This window comes from Alosa sapidissima, chromosome 9, assembly GCF_018492685.1.
Source record: "Alosa sapidissima isolate fAloSap1 chromosome 9, fAloSap1.pri, whole genome shotgun sequence".
NCBI lineage: Eukaryota > Metazoa > Chordata > Actinopteri > Clupeiformes > Clupeidae > Alosa > Alosa sapidissima.
In genome coordinates, this window is record NC_055965.1 from 31,674,629 (window position 1) to 31,693,212 (window position 18,584).

An 18,584-nucleotide genomic window follows, 5' to 3' on the forward strand; every position below is an offset into this window, starting at 1 on the left:
CAGAGTAGAGACATACACTGTACAGTCAAATCTGAAAATAACGTGGCCAAAAGCTATTGTAGCATAATTAACATGGGTATTTAATTATGTAACTAACAACATTTAATAGAAAGACAACCTCCACAAAAACAGAGCAGACATACACTGTCTAGCACTGATTATAGCATAGTCAAATTTGTAAATAACGTGGCCAAAAGCTATTGTAGCATCATTAGCACGTCTCTGTCTGCCTGTTCACAGTCACACACAGACAGGGAGCGCACACACACACACACACCCACACACACACATTGAGAGACAGAGTCATATCAAGTCATTTGTGACGAAGGACGTGGTGCATGAAGCACTCGCGGTGCAGCGGAACGTTGCACTGCCCGCACCCCATCAGAGTCGACCCCGGCCGCACGTTGGTGCCGCAGTGCTTCAGCGAGCACTCCCTGCAGGTCTTCCTCTTCCTGTTGATCTGCACCAGGTCGTGGTGCTCGGCGGACGCTCCAGCTGGGCTGGGCAGGAGCGCGGTCGGCGCGGCGACGGTCGGAGCGCTCCGCGTGGTGACGGGGACGATCAGCTCCAGCGTCAGGTCCTCCAGCCAGTCCTTGTAGCCGCCCCTCCTGTACTTCCACTCCGCTCGTCCTCCCCCTCCTCCTCCCTCTCCTCTTCCTCCCGCAGACCTGGCTCTTCCTCCTCCTCCTCCTCCCCTTCCTCCCTCTCCTCTTCCTCCTCCTCTTCCCCCTCCCCCTCCTCCTCCCTCTCCTCCCTCTCCTCCTCCTCTTCTTCCTCCTCCCGCAGCAGACCTGGCGGCCACGAAGGCGTTGTGGCACGCCACCGTGACGAAGTAGAAGAACAGCCTCCTCCACCACTTCGTGGACTGGTGGTGGACCTGGTAGCATCCCACCGTCTGGTCCAGAAGGTCGACTCCCTTCGCGTGCTGCTGATAGTCGGCTAGGCACGCTGGCGCCCGAACGTCTTTCAGGCGTTGACCGTAGGCCTTCCTCCTCACGAACCCGTGAGCCGTTGGGTCGTGGTAGTTGGAGAGAAGGACCGTCACTTCCTTGGCGTCTTGCCAGAAGCAGAAGGTCAAGTCGCCCCGCTGCGCCACGTTGAACTCGTGCTTGTTCAACTCGGCCTTCTTTGCGAGCTGCGTGTTCGTGGGGAGGTCCTTCCTGTTGAACTCGTGCGCCTTCTTTGCGAGCTGCGTGTTCGTGGGGAGGTCCTTCCTGTTGAACTCGTGCTTGTTCCACTCGACCTTCTTTGCGAACTGCGTGTTCGTGGGGAGGTCCTTCCTGTTGAACTCGTGCTTGTTCCACTCGACCTTCTTTGCGAGCTGCGTGTTCGTGGAGAGGTCCTTCCTGTTGAACTCGTGCTTGTTCAACTCGGCCTTCTTCGCAAGCTGCGTGTTCGTGGGGAGGTCCTTCCTGTTGGCACGTACCATTCCACAGGCTTGCACCCCCCTGACCTTGAGGTCCACCATCAACTTCGCACTGGTGTAAAAGTCGCCCATGTACACGGACAGGTTGCACCCGTGATAAGGGGTCACCAGGTCCGAGACTATCCGACGCGCCAGGCCTTCCTCCGCCATGCCCTGAAAGGCGCCCGCGTACACTTGGAAACGGGCAACGTACCCCGTGCTGCTCTCCGCCATCACCCACACCTTGATTCCACACTTCACCACGGGCAGGTGCTGCCGGAAGCCCACGCGCCCCTTGTACTTCGCCATGGACTCGTCCACGGTCACGGAGCCGTTGACCTCGTAGAGCGCCTGGAATCTAGCCAGGAGGAGGTCCATCCACCGCCGGATCTTCCACAGCTTGTCCGTTTTGTCCACTGCAGGGTCCATGTTATCTTGGAGATGGAGATTTCTGAAAATTCATATGATAAAATTAATGAATTTAAGCCTAACATTTGTTGCCATCATTATGTTATTTGAGTATATTTATAGTATTTATGTTTATTGTTATCTATTTATTATGCCATAATTATATTACTATTTATTATGCTATTTATTCATTATGCCAGTATTGTATATTAACCCTTAGAACCCGATTCACGCAAAGTGCGTCAAAAACACACCCTTTCTTCTCTGTATAAGTATATATACTCTTTTGATCCCGTGAGGGAAATTTGGGAAATGTTCCCGGTTACATTGCTCCTGAACTACTCGTTGTATTTATTGTTATTTATTCATTATGCCAATATTGTATATATTAACATTATTGTATTTATTGTCATTATCCACCATCATCGCCATTAGTGGCCATTCCGTTCTCTAAGGCTAATGATACATGGGGCAACTTTTTGAGCAATGTTGCTGGGCAATGTTCCTCATTATTGTGGTTCTGGCATTTTCTCATTGATATTGGGCAACAGTTTCTTTTCTGGAGAACTTTATCATCAGTAGGCAAGTTGTCATGATTATCCAATCAGATTAACTAATTGAATGCCAAGCTGTTTTCGGAAGCTTTGTTCTAGAGTGCCAGCAATTTAGACCATTGTTGATGATTTTTGTACAGCAACAGCATATTCCGTGCTATAGCTATGAACACATACAATGGCTCATTTGAAAGGTGAGACTTTAAGCTCTCAGTGGGCGCAAACCGTCTATTTCTACACGCCTCTGTTCCTCAGAAATCCCAAGCTAAACAGTGGCTAGTTTTCATCAAAATCCCTGTTTTTTTTCTAGAAATGAAGATATTGCGTCTTTTATGAAATATGTGCTGGTTGAGCCTGCCACTCTTCTGACACTTACATTTCTGGGTCAAAGGACTTGTGTAAGATAAATATAGTTCTTCTGTTCACAAAACCACCATGGGGGGGGGGGGGGGGGGCTACAAAACAATAATACCACATTTCTACTGCTGTAGAATGAACACACCTGAGATGAAATTCAATCCATAAGATTTATTACAAGACAGTATACCATACAAAATCATACCACATAAGAGGGCAGTATATTTACATATAAACACATATATACACACATATTAGAGGGCAGTATATTTACATATAAACACATATATACATATATATTAGGGGTGTGAATCTCTCATGTAGAAGACGATACGATTCGCATCTAGATACATGGGCACGATTAAATACAAGAAAAGATACATGTTCATAAAAAACGATTCAGTACGATTCGATGCGATGCGATTCATATTATCAGTTATCATGGTCGTGGTTGTCAATTAGGCAAAAAAATGAATATGATTATCTAAACTGAGGTTTGTTTCATATACTGTATTGAAATAAAAAAATAAGTCATTTCAGTCAAACACAGCAGCCAAATACAACATATTTTTTATAGACTTTATAGATTTTATAGAGTTATAACTGTTACAAAAGTTGTTTTCATGGAGCTGTAGCCTTGTTGAGGTAAGACAATACCAAAATAAAATAAAACAGTGCTTAAGACACTCTTGGCCTTTTCTCATATAGCCTACAAGAATAAAATAGGCCTACATATCAATGAACTCTCTGGGTTTATTTTGTTCCAACGGTAGACCTAATGCAGAAACCTATAATGCCACAAGTCTGAGTGAATATGAACAAAATAATTGGCTAATAATTTGTGCATCGTTTTAGCAAAGGCCAAATTATTATTTAACATTAAGGACATCCCTTCATCAAACGTAAGGCTATACTCTACAGACTATCGTTGCTGTTTAGTGTTTAATTTCGCGCTGGATTTTGAAAAACAAAAGAGTAAAAACTGTAAAACAAACGACCGAGTTGTCACGTGCTTAAGTTGCAGTAGATCAGTGTTTCTCAAAGTGTGGTCCGCCAGCTGTCCCAAGTGATCCGTCAGCAGACGTGGTAAAATATAATATAGATGAGTTGTTTGCAATATTGAAGCAACTTGTATGTAAATCCCAACAGTTTTGCAACATGTCTATGTAAGCTACGCCAGTTTAAATCATATGAATCCACTGACACAATAAGCAAGGTAAGTGGCGTAACTATAGTAGGTGCAGCAAGTGCAGTCGCACCAGGGCCGTGACCTCCCGGGGCCCGTCGCTACCCCCGCCCTGCCTCCCTTTTTTTGAAAATGTTAGAGCACGGAGAGTGAAGCGTCACTTTGACGAACTATCGGAAGATGAGCGCTTAACCGATGCAGAGAGATACTTTAATGCAACTCTGGACATCATAATCAGTCAGCTCTCCCAAAGATTTGCAAGTATGCGGGAAACTTGTCATGTGTTTGAGTCTTTACGTCCTGACCCTTCAACTCGCAGGTGATGATGAACTGCTTGAAAAGGCAAGACGTTTGTCAGACCATTATAGCAGGGACATTGCACCGACATTCCCAACACAACTCCTCTCATTCAGGTCCTGCTTTAAAGCGGAGATTTCACAGAAATTTCAACTTGCCAAAATGCTGGTGGTAGATTATGACAGTGTAACATCCACATTCGGGGAAGTGTGTACTGCTCTCATGTTGTTTCTGACATTGCCTGTGACTGTGGCAACAGCTGAGCGATCTTTTTCCAAACTCAAACTTATTAAGACCTACCTAAGGAGCAGCATGGGGCAGGAGAGGCTCAGTGGGTTAGCTATCCTGTCCATTGAAAATACGAGAGCCAGCATTAAATATTGGGAACATCGTTGACGATTTTGCACAACGAAAGGCTCGTAAGATGGCCGCCTTCTAATGGCCTAATTCACGCATATTGGGGATTGTATGCATATGAATGATTTTATTTGGTTTCTGCACGGTTAAATAAGTTAGGCTACATTAAGTTTTGTTTCTGCGCAGTGCGAGTTTATAAGCAAGCAACGCTTGCAGTTTCAGCAGAGGGTTGAAGAAGTGCATTGAGCGCATTGAGTGTTCCCATAATTCCATGCAGTAATATTAGATTACCCTGGCCTGCAGGCTGTTAATAAAATATTTTTTTATGTTTTCACATGTAATGGGTCCTATGTAGTCGTGTGTTTTTTATTTGAAATTGTAATCTGTAACTACTAAACTACTTCAGTGCCTCAGGCCCTTTGCATAAACAATTGAAGTCACCCTTAATGTGTATTGCATGTATCAGAGCTAATTCATCCTGGGCCAAAGTATGTCGGTATGGGGCCCGCGTAGCGCTCTCACACCTGTGCCCACCATTGGTTTGTTACGCCTCTGAGCAAGGTGCAAAGACAATAAGCAAGGTGGTTCAGTGAGGAGGCCTATTGTGTAATATACTGCTGAAGTAGATCTACTTTTTTTTTTAGCTAGGTGGTCCAGGAGTTTTTGTTTTTATTGGTTAAGTGGTCCTTGGTCTGAAAAAGTTTGAGAAACACTGCAGTAGATGTATGGGTAATGAGGTCATTTGACAACTTTGGGCAATGAATGTAGCCAAAAAACGAACTGCATTACCCACAATTCCGTGCCACGTATAGTTTCAAAACCGGACGTGGGATGAACGCGCTGCTTGGAACGTAAATGAGAGTCTGAGCGATTCGTAACAAGTAAATCGATATAACGACCGGTTCATTTCAGTTTCCGATACGGGGCTTCAAGTATCGATGTAGCCGTATCTTACACGTTAAAAACGGATACCGATACGTATCGGTTAATCTTTACACCCCTAATATATATACATATTTTAATACTGTACATATAAATATAAATAAACAAATTACAATAAATATATACAGTAAATATGAAGGCCTTCAAGACATCCTCGAATCCATCCCAAATAATTGTGAATCTACGTGTGAGTAGCAAAGTCTGTCTGTGTGTGGTACAGAGTGTAACACTCTTTGAGGTGTAATGGGACAACGCATGATGTACAGTAGTAGGTCGTTTCACTTCTGTACCCACGCTTCTTACACACCCTGCACACACGAGCAGGATGTTTTTTCTTACGAGTGGCCCTATACTTTGCCATCACATGAACTCCAACACCACCAGTCAACCTGCTCTGAGGGTCTCTGCTTGGGGCCCTTGGGTCTTTGTTCGGTCTACCAATGTCCACCTCCTCCTCACCCCCCGCATCCTCACCCCCTGCATCCTCATCGGCCCTGGTAGTCAATGACCTCACCACACTGAGGATGAATGGGAGGAACTTCCTGTGCTCTCCTTGGGGGTTCCTGGCTTTGTACAGAATGAATGAATTGAAAAGGCATATCTGGAACAAATACAAAACAAATTTATTTGTCCATTTTGCAGACTTTCGAACACATGGGTAGTAAGTAATGTTCTGATCAAGCCTGTCAACTCCATTCATTGAGTGGTTAAATGCTACTATACATGCCGGCTTCTGTACAGGTACCCTCTCATTGTGGCCCCTCTGCCACACCTCTGCAGTTTGCATCTCATCCTGGTGGAGGCTGGTAATCATTTTTACAATTGTTTTATCCCTCCATGCTAAGACCATAACTGTGTTGTTATGTAGTGCAATAACTTCCCCTGGCCCAAGATCAGAGTTCGAAATGTTGGTGATTGTCTGTGGTTCCCCCCTGTTCTTTCTCAGTGTGCCACAAATGTGGGTGTCCATCTGTAAGAGTCTGTCAGCAAGCGCAACGGAGTTATAAAAATTATCCATGTACAACTTGTATCCCTGCCCAGCCAGCCTGCCGAGGAGGGTGACCACAGTGTCCTCCAGGTTCCCTGCTTCCCCACAATATGGTTTCATCCCGAAACAGTAACCAGTCTCTGAGTCACATATTATGTATGATTTGATTCCATATTTGATCGGTTTCTGCGGGTTGTAAACCTTGAAAGTGAGGCGTCCACACCAAGCCATCGTGCCCTCGTCAATGCATATGTTGGAGTTAGGCTGGTAGAGCTCATCAAACTTTGATAAGACATAATCTAACACAGGCCGGACCTTATACAGCCTGTCAGTACCATTGTTCGCCTGGTTGTCACTGAAGTGCAAAAAACTCCAAATTTGTTGAAATCGATTTCGCGCCATTGTTTTGTTGAAGTGAGGCGTGCTGACCACTTCATCAGTAGACCAATAACTGGCTAATGAAGGCTTTTTGACAATGCCAGTAAGAAAGAAAAGACCAAAAAACTGTCTGAGCTCCTGCACAGTCACCTTTCTCCAAGAATGCACTCTCCTTCCCTGCAAGTTAGCCCTGGTTTCCGCCGCGATGGTTTGCTCAGCATAGAGGTTGGTTTGCGCAGCAATTGTCTGCAGTAGTTCATCGGTTATAATCAAGTCAACAAAATCAATAGGCTGGTCAGACGTCAGTCTGGCTGCACCTCGTGGTCCTGGGGTGGCTGTGAAGGGTACGTCTCGCGGCCTCCAGTCCTCTCGTTTCCACTCCTCCTGGATGCCACCACGCTCTGACTGGCTTGCTGCGTGTCCCTGTCTGGCACCAGCACTTCTACCCCTTTTCATTTGTCGACCTTTAAATTATATTTAAAAAAAATATGCAATTACCATACAAATACAACTCAGTGTCTGTCTGTCTGTCTGTCTGTCTGTCTGTCTGTCTGTCTGTCTGTCTGTCTGTCTGTCTGTCTGTCTGTCTGTCTGTGGCTGGGGCTGGGGCGGTCAACTCACCCCTCGGTTTCGAAGGCTGGTTCTCTGGTTCTGTCATTTCCATCTCTGGCTCTTCCATTTCTCCCGTCACATCCAGTTCTAGAAAAGATAGATAACATCACATTCAATGTATTGTCCTTTGCATTTGCAACACAACCCCATCCACACACACACACACACACACACACACACACCTCACATTCAAGTCCATTTTTACATACCAGATTTACACATACCAATAGTAAACACATAGCCTACACATGAATATTGTGCATATACATTTATGTATGGATTTGGGAATGGATATGACATAGTAAATGGTTGTTCTCACCCAAGTTCGAAGGGGTGATGGCTCTAAATGTGTACTCTCCTGGCACTTCTCCGAAGTCGGACTCGCTGTCTGAGGCTTGAATCACAAAGAAACAAAAGTTCGGCACAATCATCAGCGGAGGTTCCTGTCGTAGCCGGCTAGGCTAATTTACGGCTAATCGGTGAAAAATCTTACCTGCTGCTGATGATCGAGTTGGGCTCCTTAATTCCTCCTCCTCTTGGTCGGTAACGTCTGTGCCACTATCACCGACATATTCGGCACTCTGGCAAAGGCGTGCCCTCTTGCAAGCGCGACTCGGCCTACCACCCACTCCGCTAGGCCCGGCTCTTGGTGGAGATGGAAGTCCCTCCTCAGCACGGTGTTCAGTCACTCCTTGTAATGTTTTTGACCTGTCGTGGTCAGAGTCATCTTGTCTTAGTAGAAAGGTGGACTCATCCAGCGTTATCTGGCGAAAACGCACCTGCTGCAATATCTTTTTCTTAGACTTTTTCATTTCTCCCTTCAGCACCTGAGAAGTGTTGCCTGCAAAGTTTCTGGGAAGAGATCTAATGAGACCTGCCACCTAGTGATAAACCCACGAAAATAAATGACCTGATTTTGCCCTGGCGTCCATGTCACTGATAGGCTAATCAGTGACTGATTCAAAAACAAAGCGGCAACCATCAAAAGCCGAGTTAAGATCAAACGTCCAGATAAAATGTCCAGATCTTGCGTTTTCGATCGTCATATATTTCATTTCCATTCATCACAGAGTTCCCAAAATCACATATAAGGTGTGTTAGAGTGTCTAGTTTCGTAATAAAAAAAAAAAAAAAAAAAAAAAGCCAAAAACGTAATATTACGTTTTTGGCACTCAACGCATGGGAAGGAAAAACATAATATTACGTTTTTGGCACTCAATGAGTTAAATGGAACTGTTTATGTGGTTGCCCAGCAACATTGCTCAAGAAGTTGCCCCATGTATATCACCTTAAGAGAAGAGAACGAAACTCAGAAGAGAGCGCAAGAAAACCAAACACAAATCTTTACCTCCAGTGCCCACAGGGACCCAGGTTCGAATCCGACCTGCGGTCATGTCCCGATCCCACCCCATTTCTCTCTCCCACTCACTTCCTATCTATCTTCACTGTCCTATTGGAAAAAGGCACAAAGCCACAAAATATATACTATAAAAAAACAAAATAAAAAATCTTTACCTCCAGATCATGTTGAAGCGGTCCCTTGCCATGGCCTTGGGGACGTTGGTCTGGTACAGCCATTTTGTCTGCCTCCAGAAATCCTTGCGTGTTGGCAGCTTCAAAATACCGAAGGCGAGACACAGTCCGACAAATGTCTTCATCTCTGTTTTGGAGACAGGGCTCCATTTCGAGTTGGCGGGGGTCTGACCGCGCATCTGTTCGGCGTACCGATTAGTTTCCGTCACCAACATGTCCCAAAGCTCATCGGTAAAAATACACGAGAAGACATCCAGGGGGCTAGCGTCCGCGGGGATCGGCTGTTTCACCCCCGGTTTGCGGGTGAACTGCTTCGCCTTGCGCGGCTGGTAACCCTCGGTTCTCCCGTCTACCTTGAGTCCCTCCTCCTCTCCTTCGGTTTCCCACAAATCCCACTCCTGTGCTCTTTCCAAAGGATCATCCAGCATGTTTTCATCATAACCATCCTCTACCACCTCCTCCCTCTCAAACATAAACTCCTCACTGTCTTCCAACTCAATGTCACTGCCCTCGCTGTCAAAATCCTCCTCTGTCGTGGCCATTTTGTCACTCACGTCTAGATGTAATGTTTCGGCGCACAGCGTTAACACAATAATAGAGAGAAAAAAAAGTCTCAGTGATTTTAGACAAGGCTCCACCTATATAATCAGAAAATATGTGATACCAATAGCATAGCATTTGGGCTAGCTTTTTGTGTTTATTCAGCCGTTTTTTGTCGATTGTATGTCTATGTAGGAATATCTTACAGACGCTAAACAAAACTAATACATATCCTAACGTTACTACCTTCTACCATACTTACACAGCTGATTTCACATTTCAACTTTCAACTTTTATGGGTGTAAGAGGAGTATGACAAGTCCATGTAGTTTATGTAGCCTTATATAAAAGTTTAGATTGACTCACAAATGAGTCATTCCGTGTCAAATCAGATAGGGTTGTTGCTGGACCGTCTCAGATTTTGTTCAAACCTTGTCTATATCATCAATGGGTCCTAAAACCAAGGCCTGTGAAATATTTCTGTGCGAATATTCCATCTTCATATCTTTTTCAGACCTTGAAATTCATTCATTTTTACAGCTTGAAAAATACGTGCCATGTTAGGCCATAAATATCTTGACGAATATGTAGTCTCCTCAAATTTTCTTTTTAAAGTCTGTACTAAATGTCTCCTGACTTTCAAAAGGGAAAATGCACATCAGAAAAATGTGCATTAAGTGTGATATTGAGGGTATTTATTTTTTTATTTGGGATCAGTCACTATTTACTGTTCAATTATATCAGTATATTCATGTTTTCCCACAATTTGAATCATCAAATGACCATGACAATAATAAGGATAAAATAAGGCATGTTTGTTTTTTGTGTAATTTTCAAGCAACTGAAATGGTGTGTGGGGTAGCTAGTAGGACCATAAAAATCTGTAGAAAGTATATGCTATTGGATGCAAAATGACACAAACATACAAACATGCCTTGTTTTATCCTTATTATTGTCATGGCCTTTTGTTTTGGAGACTTCACATTTTGGGACAACATTAACAAACAAATATTTCCAGAGAAAATACTGATTGATATCAGGTGTGTCACAATAAAGAAAGTCGTTTTGAGACTCAATATCACTGTTTTTGCATGTTGCTTTTCTTAAACTAGGGACTTCTAAAAAATCAATGAGACTGTGGTACAAACATTTAATGCTTGAATCGCACTAAGAACATGTTTGTCTTCCATTCTACAAAGTTTGGTCAGGCAAAGAATAATAGTTTTTAAGATATGAATGTCCAAGCATGGCCTCCAAGATAAGGCCTTTCAGAGAGTGTAAACAATCAAGGGCAAAAAGACTATGAAAACAATGGAATTGAACAAATTGAATACAGGTTTTAGTTATGGAACCTAAACATTGTGTAATTAAACTGAGGAAAATCGGAGTCGGTGCTGCAACCATTTTCCTGGATTTTGTCTGATTTGACACAGAATGACTCCTTAAAAAATATATATTGTAGAATAAGGTGGCATATATGCATGATGCTGAAGGACAAATTTAACTTAGGGGTGCGACGGATAAATAAAATGAAGCTTGAAAAGTTTGAGAATATTCTCACTGTACAAAAGTGCATCTAATTCTTTATTGTTAAGTCTCAAAGTTTTTACTTGATTATGTATTTGTGTTTAAAAGGGGGATCTGAAAGGACTTACTTTCCAGCAGATTATCGTGCTCTTGATTATCATCTTCTTCAATCTTCACTTCAATCTCCGCCACTGTCGGTGTTTCATCTGTTTCCGTTTTGCAGTGAAGCTCTGCAAAGGGCTTTTCTTCTTCATCTGGACATGCAACCATGTGACCATATTCCTCCTCTTTCATGTCTTCTTCTTTCACCTGCAGTCCCAGATCAACCCGGAGTGCTTCCATCACGTTACAGCCAGAGCTCAATGGTGGTGCGAGATCCATGTTCCTATTGGACCAAAGATGCCAAGATCCAAAACAGCCTCTAATCAGAGCTACACAAAACAACAGAATGGTTTTCAAATTGTTTTCTCATGTTCTAGAAAATTATATAAAGCATTCAGGAAAAAAAGATTGGGCTACTTTACATGACCAGTGTTGGGGTCGTTACAGTTTTTGGAGATTTTACACACACGACTCCACTAACGGCTTCTACACACAGTTGCGTTCCGTCAACGCATGCCAGTGGGTGTTCCCGACGGTAGCTATGCAAATGATTTGAAGTATAACCGTAATTTGATTGGTTGGTGCCGTCCGTCGATTGGCTTGATTGGTCGGTGCAGCAACAGCTGAACTTCTCAACGCGAGCCACGGGAGAAACGCGACGCAACGGACCCAAAATTCAGTTCGGCAACGAATGAGCCCATGTAAAGTGAATGGGATGCATCTCCAGCACTGCAACGCACGCACGTGTGTAGAAGCCGTAAAGCTCACCACTGCGGCATGCATCCCCATGGCTTTACGAGGATTTCTATTTCCATCTGAACACAGCAGTCATGCTACCCGGCAAAATCTTTGGTCTTTGGTCACCGCTAGATATTTCCTAAATGTGCTCAAACTATTGCAATTTGTTAATTAACTAAGTTTAAAAAGAAAAATACAATGTTTTAGATGGATTACACAAATAATTAGTAAGAAAAAACAAGATTTCTACCGTCATTTCCTGTTGTATAAAATATTTCATGGCGCTATACACTGCTTGTTTTTACATCCAAAAAAGGCCCGAAGTACAGTGCCATGCTGGCATCAGGTGGCCATCAAATATTAATGTGTAGACGTATTGTCTGTCTAGAAGCGCAAGGGTGAAACTTGTGTAACTCCTTACTAATTATTCGGCTGATCCATCCAGTCGATGTGTTTCTCTTTTTAAATGTAATTTCTTCATAAATTGTAGTGCATCATTAAGGTATGTTTCTGAAAGTGAAAATTCTAACATTACAAATTTTCTGATCACAAATCTGTGCAATGGGCAAAGTCATGGACAGTCAAAGTCACTTTTTATCAAATTTCTCAACATCGCTACGGTGGATTTCTTGCTGTAAGCTTATCTAATTTATTAGCTTTTGGGATGAATGGGAGTCAATAGGAGCCGTAAATCGGAGACTAGCGGTGACCAAAGAAAAATTTCCCGGATAGCATGACGGCGGTCATCTCAAGAAATAGGATAATCTAGTTAACTTTGTGCACATTTGTTAGGAACTGTTGTGTGATTACAGAATGCATGACTAAGGCCGTCATCCTTAAGAATATACGAGTTTGCTGTAGCTCAGCCGACCCAAATGTCCATAATGAGGTTTCAGCTAATGAGGAAGATCTGCAGATCTTAGCTAATGAGGAAGATCTGCAGACCTGCAACTGCTAATCTGTCATGGGTGTGTAGTTACTTGGAATTGAGTAACCGTTGTTTACATGATTGCTACATTTCTGAAACGATTTGGTAGTTTAATGCACCAATTTTGCTTAATTTCACTGCAAACAGGCTAGTTACTCGGACATGCATCTGGGAGCAAGCCCCGAGTCCATAATGATCATTTTTACTATTATTATTCCGTGACTGGCAGTAAGAAAAACTATTTACCTTTTTTCGTTTCGGTTGTTGACTAGGATTGAGTAGTTTTAACCCTAACGTTGACCTTAAAGGCTACACTGTGTGTGCAATCAAATAGTCAACAGTGTTTCTGTTATTGTGTCAGACCTAACGTAACAGAGACTTACCTCAGTCAAATTCGCTGCTCCCCACACTGGCATGAGGCATCTCCTATAAGTCCTTTGCTTGGATAAGTCAAGAAACAAGTATTTGTCAACACGTTGACGAAACTCTCATACCTGCGTGGATCAACAGTAAAAGAAATCCTGGGACTCTGTATGAAAATTCCAATATGGCCGTCATTCGAAATATTGTCAAAATAAAAGTCGGAATGGCTTGGGCGTCATGACGTCATCACTTGGCGTGACCGCCATGTTGATTGCTTCCTTTACTGCTTCTCGGAATACTGCGCACTGTTAATAGACATAACCTCCTCAGTAGTGTCTTAATTTGATTAATTTGGCGTTACTATCTCAACCATGGTAAACCGTTGCTGTATTGTGGGGTGTAAAAGCGCAACACATAATCGCCATGGGGAAAAGATCGAAAATGGATTAACTTACCACCGCTTTCCTGCTTGGAGGCGCCACCAGGGAGACCAAGTATCCGAGATAACAAAGAGTCGTCGGCTCGCTTGGATCGCGGCTGTAAGACGACCAAACATAACCTTCCACAGTATCCCGACGTCGATGAGAGTGTGTTCCTTGCATTTTCATTCTGGTAAGTTAAAGAACCGCCGTCTCGCTATCCGGAGAAATAATCTTTGGTCACCGCTATTTGCCGATTTCCGGCTCCCATTGACTTCCATTCAACACATGTAAACAAAACGTCAGTTTTGTGGTTAACTAACGCCGCTGACTTATGCCAGCAACTATTCCACTTTGATAAGAAACTACATTTTCGTACAACATATATACAGCAAAAATAACAGAATTTAGATCAAGCAACGTGGAGAAATCTCAGGATGAAGAAAATTGACGCTGCGTGACTGGGTGCTTTGCATTTCTCATTGTCCATGAGTCACGTATAACAGGTTACTCTGGTGGCCGTTATCCCTCACTTATCAGAGTAATTACATTCAAAAACATACCCTTAGAGCACAATTTATAAATGAATGAAGTTTAAAAAGAAAAACACAATATATCAGAGTGATTACACGAATAATTAGTAAGCTATTGCGCTGCACGGCCACCAGATGACGCCATTTCACTGCTTGCGTTTCCAGCCAAAAAAGGCCCGAAGTGCAGTGAAATGCCGCCATCTAGTGGCCTGAAATATGTAATGTAGCCCATTACATTTATTAGAAAAGAAGCGACCGTCGAATAATCTTGTACTTTCTTGTCAATTATTCGTGTAATCCCTCTGACATATTGTGTTTTTCTTCATTCCTTTATAAATTGTGGAATATCATTAAGGTACGTTTTGGAATGTAATTACTCTGACATTCGATATTAAACGAGCACAAATTTAGGCAATGGGTACAGTCTTTGTATAAAATGTCTCCTCACTGTTTAAGCCAAATTCTGTTATTCCTGCTCTGTATATGCTGCACCAAAATGTAGTTTATTATCAAAGTGAAATGATTGCTGGCATAAGCCAGCGGCGTTAGTTTACATGTGTTGAATGGAAGTCAATGGGAGCCGGAAATCGGTAAACAGCGGTGACCAAAGATTATTTTTCCGGATAGCGAGACACCGGTAGTTCAAGACGGTGTATGATTTTCTTTTTATACATTGTTTCTTTCCTTCAACCGCGACACCACGTACATGAAGGCGCGTGCGCGCACACAAACACAACACAAACACGGTTCTATTAAGGTTTTGCAACTACGTCATAATGTCATGTGACCGTTTGTTTACAGCTAGAGTGGTAGGCAAGAATGGTAGGCAAGGCACTGCAGAGAGTGGTAAGCAAGCCTACAACAGTCGGGTTGCATAGGCTACACATAGTTACAAATAGCTTCAAAATTGAAATTTTAATATCAAATATTGACCGGGATGCCGACCACGTGTGTAGGCCCTAACAGTTGGTTTTACAATAAGAAGCAAAAAGGCGATGAACGACCGTTTAGCCTACCTATCCTCGTGGTTGTGGAGGATGATCCTTAGCAGCTGTGAAGTATTTTATTCTCAAGATAGCCTAATGGTGTAGCCTACTGTCTACGAAGACGTAGGCTAAAATACTAGTATCTACAGTCATCCAAAAATGAATTGCCAGAGATAGGCTATGAAGGGAAAAAGTGCAGCATTTCAAACATGGCAAGATTATTTTTACCGGAACAGTTTGTTCTAATTTGTCTCGTGAAATTCGTGCTTGTGGACATCAATCACCTATCTTCTGTCCTTCTATTTCAAGTTATCATGAGTGTCATTTGATTATATAATCACAACAAATGCTAATAAATGAAAACAGAATAGGCTTATGTGCTATAGGCTAACGTTATAGGTCAGGCTAACTCCCGTATGTCAAAATAAACTGATTTGATCCTAATTGTTTAGCGATCACACACAACAACTTAACACAGCAACCTCAAACACCACTGTTGAACCTAGGCTACTGCTTCAGTCATGTAAGAAATAAGCAGTTTATGAATTATCTTTACCTGTTTAATCAAGTCCACATGACCAAAATAACATATTTAAAGGCTGAGCTAGCATAACAGCCTAATATAGGCGATGCTGCAATGGATAACTAATAAAACGTTTCATACAATTAATGAACTTTATCACTCACATTCTGAGTTTTTCTGGGTTGTTATATATCCATGCAGATCGTCTTCGAATAAGCCATCGCTGTTATATGATATAATATGTTACAGGATTCATGACTAACGCCATTAATGTTACATGATGCTGACTGACTCTGGCTATAACAGTAGGCTACCGTTTTAACGTCTGCTGAGTCTATTGCCTACCAAGACCTGTCGCTGTTCAGTTGAAGTTAAATGATCAAATATTGTTTGATTTTGTGTCAGCTTTCAGAAGGAAGTCATGTTCCTTTCTGGTCAAATTTCACAGCTTCTAAGAAAGGCTATTGTCTTCGTGTAAACCGAGTTTTAAACAGAGAAAAAAAGTTAGGCTACCATTAGGCTACATGCAGGTTCTCCCATAACGTTATCGATACAGATCAATGCACCAAATCAGGGCGATTTTAGCGAAACAACGTTCCTGTGACAGGCTATCAAATATTGAACAGTGGGATAACGTTTCATCATCACCTTTATTGATGCCTGAAATGTTGACATTGCTGAAATACATAGATGTAGCCTACTGAGAGGCAGCTGCAGACAACGATGTTCAATGGGTTCAACTTGTCCCTTGCCTACCAGCTGGATGTAAACAAAGCTATAGAACCTAGAATACGTCACATGAAAAACGTTAATACTATAGACCCTTTCAAGAGAGTTCCATTATCAGCATCATAGTTGGCCCCACAAGGCTTCCGTTTTAACATTCCATATGTTATCTTAATGCAGAGGAAGTAGATTGGTGCCCAAATAGAACGTTCAAGCATTGTTTTTGTTTTTATTGTTGAAAGGGTCTATATGTTTTCAACGCGTCTGCTATGGGATAATACTTTTGATTGTGTTACCAGGAAAACCAGCAAATGAAATGTACAACTCTCATCCGGATTGGGCCCCATCACTACACCTGGGCCACACTGAGATGAAGGCCACAAAGACTGCACGCTACGAGAGACGGGAAACCAGAAAACGGCAAAGGACTGACAGCACACCTGCGATGGATGAGACAGTTATTGATGACCTTGTTCCACCAGGTAAGCCCTCTACAGAGCCCTGTCATGCTTGATCATCCTTAAGCATCCTTAAGCACACTATGTTGATATTTGACATTTGATTTAGTTTTTATAGTATATTTAGTATTTAGTATTTTAGTATCATGTTTATCTTCTATTGTCTCTATTGTGCACTGGAGTTTTCTTATATGTACTGTATATTACTTTTTCTGCTGTAAGTGCATGTTGTGTGTGATGACTGTATGCTACTGAGACCTTGAAATTCCCCTTGGGGATCAAAAAAGTATTTATCTATCTGTCTATCTATCTATCTATCTATCTATCTATCTATCTAACCAGTGAACCAGTCATAACCTCTCTAAACGTTATTGAAGTTCAACCAAAGATCCTTTAAGTTCAACTAAACTGACTGGTAAAACACCATCATTAAAATGTTCCACAAGTCCAACCATTACAAAGGATATTGAATAAATACCAACCTTTTTAGACATATTGATGCATTTGCTGTTATCTCTTGAATTTCCTATGGCTGACGCAGGCTCGTGGTCATTTTCGGCAGGTTGTGTGGTTGTGAATTGCTCACAGTGCTATCTATCTATCTATCTATCTATCTTTAGCCTAAATATTTCCTTATCTGATTCACAGTGGAGACACCAGCACCAGCAGAGGATGGAGCTGACCAGACACTGTTGATAGAATGTGACCTCTGTCAGTGTCGGCGCGCTGAAATCGACCGGCTGCTGGAAGAGAACTGCGCCCTGAAATGTGAGCTCGGCCGGAGAAAAATGGACGAACATTTCCTGAAGGATGACAACGTCAAAGTGAAGTACTACACTGGGCTTCCACACCTTGAGGTTGTCATGGGTGTTCTGGCCTGCGTCGGGCCGCACATGACACAGAGTAGTAAAGCACTGTCACCTTTTCAGATGCTTTTTCTGACCCTCATGCGCCTTAGACTGAACTTACCAATACAACACATTGCCCACCTCTTTTGTGTGGACAGAAAAACTGTTTCCAAAACGTTCAGCGACACCATACATGTTCTGCATGCGCGCACCAGCCCTTTGATTACCTGGCCGGGGAGAGACGCGTGGCGTGCTGCTATGCCCCACGAGTTTGTGGAGGCCTTCGGGACGCGCGTTGCCCTTATCCTGGACTGTTTCGAAATATTTATACAGAGGCCGTCAAATCTTAAAGCTCAAGCTCAGTCGTATTCCCACTACAAACACAACAGAACTATGAAGTACCTTGTTGGTATCACACCACAGGGCTCAATTTCTTTCATTTCCAAGGGATGGGGGGGACGCGTCAGTGACGAGCACGTAACTGATAACTGTGGGATTCTGGACAAACTGTTACCTGGGGATTTGGTGTTGGCCGACCGCGGCTTTGACACGGAGGACAGTGTGGGGCTTATGTGTGCCGAGGTAAAGATCCCTGCTTTCACAAAAGGACGCTGTCAGCTGGATGCAAGAGACGTGGAGAGCACAAGAAAAATTGCCCACCTCCGAATTCATGTGGAAAGGGTGATCGGAACCGTCCGCAACAAGTACACCATTTTGTCAGATAAAGTACCGATTCACATGGTGTTGCCATGCAAGGATGAAGACATGACATTCCTCGATAAGATTGTGTCTGTTTGTTGTGCTCTGACAAACATGAGCCCTATGTTATGCTGAAATATATTTTAAATTTAAATACATTTTAAGTGCATTAAA

General features: G+C 42.9%; 3 protein-coding genes across 3 annotated transcripts in view; 1 reads left to right on the forward strand and 2 right to left on the reverse strand.

The window, feature by feature from the left end:
* The window catches only part of LOC121718825 (zinc finger protein 493-like), a 69,285-nt gene extending 57,648 nt beyond the window's left edge, over window positions 1-11,637 (reverse strand). The window contains 1 exon segment of the mRNA XM_042104134.1: window positions 11,612-11,637. Coding sequence (XP_041960068.1) covers window positions 11,612-11,613 — 2 coding nt within the window. The 5' untranslated portion in view covers window positions 11,614-11,637.
* LOC121718814 (zinc finger protein 493-like) overlaps window positions 1-13,384 on the reverse strand; it is a 46,059-nt gene extending 32,675 nt beyond the window's left edge. Inside the window, 7 exon segments of the mRNA XM_042104085.1 lie at window positions 7,193-7,339; window positions 7,497-7,574; window positions 7,807-7,881; window positions 7,981-8,195; window positions 9,003-9,576; window positions 11,216-11,518; window positions 13,239-13,384. Of these exon segments, the coding sequence (XP_041960019.1) occupies window positions 7,193-7,339; window positions 7,497-7,574; window positions 7,807-7,881; window positions 7,981-8,195; window positions 9,003-9,576; window positions 11,216-11,468 (1,342 nt within the window). The 5' untranslated portion in view covers window positions 11,469-11,518; window positions 13,239-13,384.
* A 77-nt stretch (window positions 13,385-13,461) lies between these two features.
* LOC121718915 lies at window positions 13,462-18,584 on the forward strand. The gene is made up of 3 exons (XM_042104351.1): window positions 13,462-13,830; window positions 16,705-16,887; window positions 17,512-18,584. Exons 1-3 carry the CDS (start codon window positions 13,590-13,592, stop codon window positions 18,543-18,545), a joined length of 1,458 nt encoding a protein of 485 aa, XP_041960285.1. The 5' UTR covers window positions 13,462-13,589; the 3' UTR covers window positions 18,546-18,584.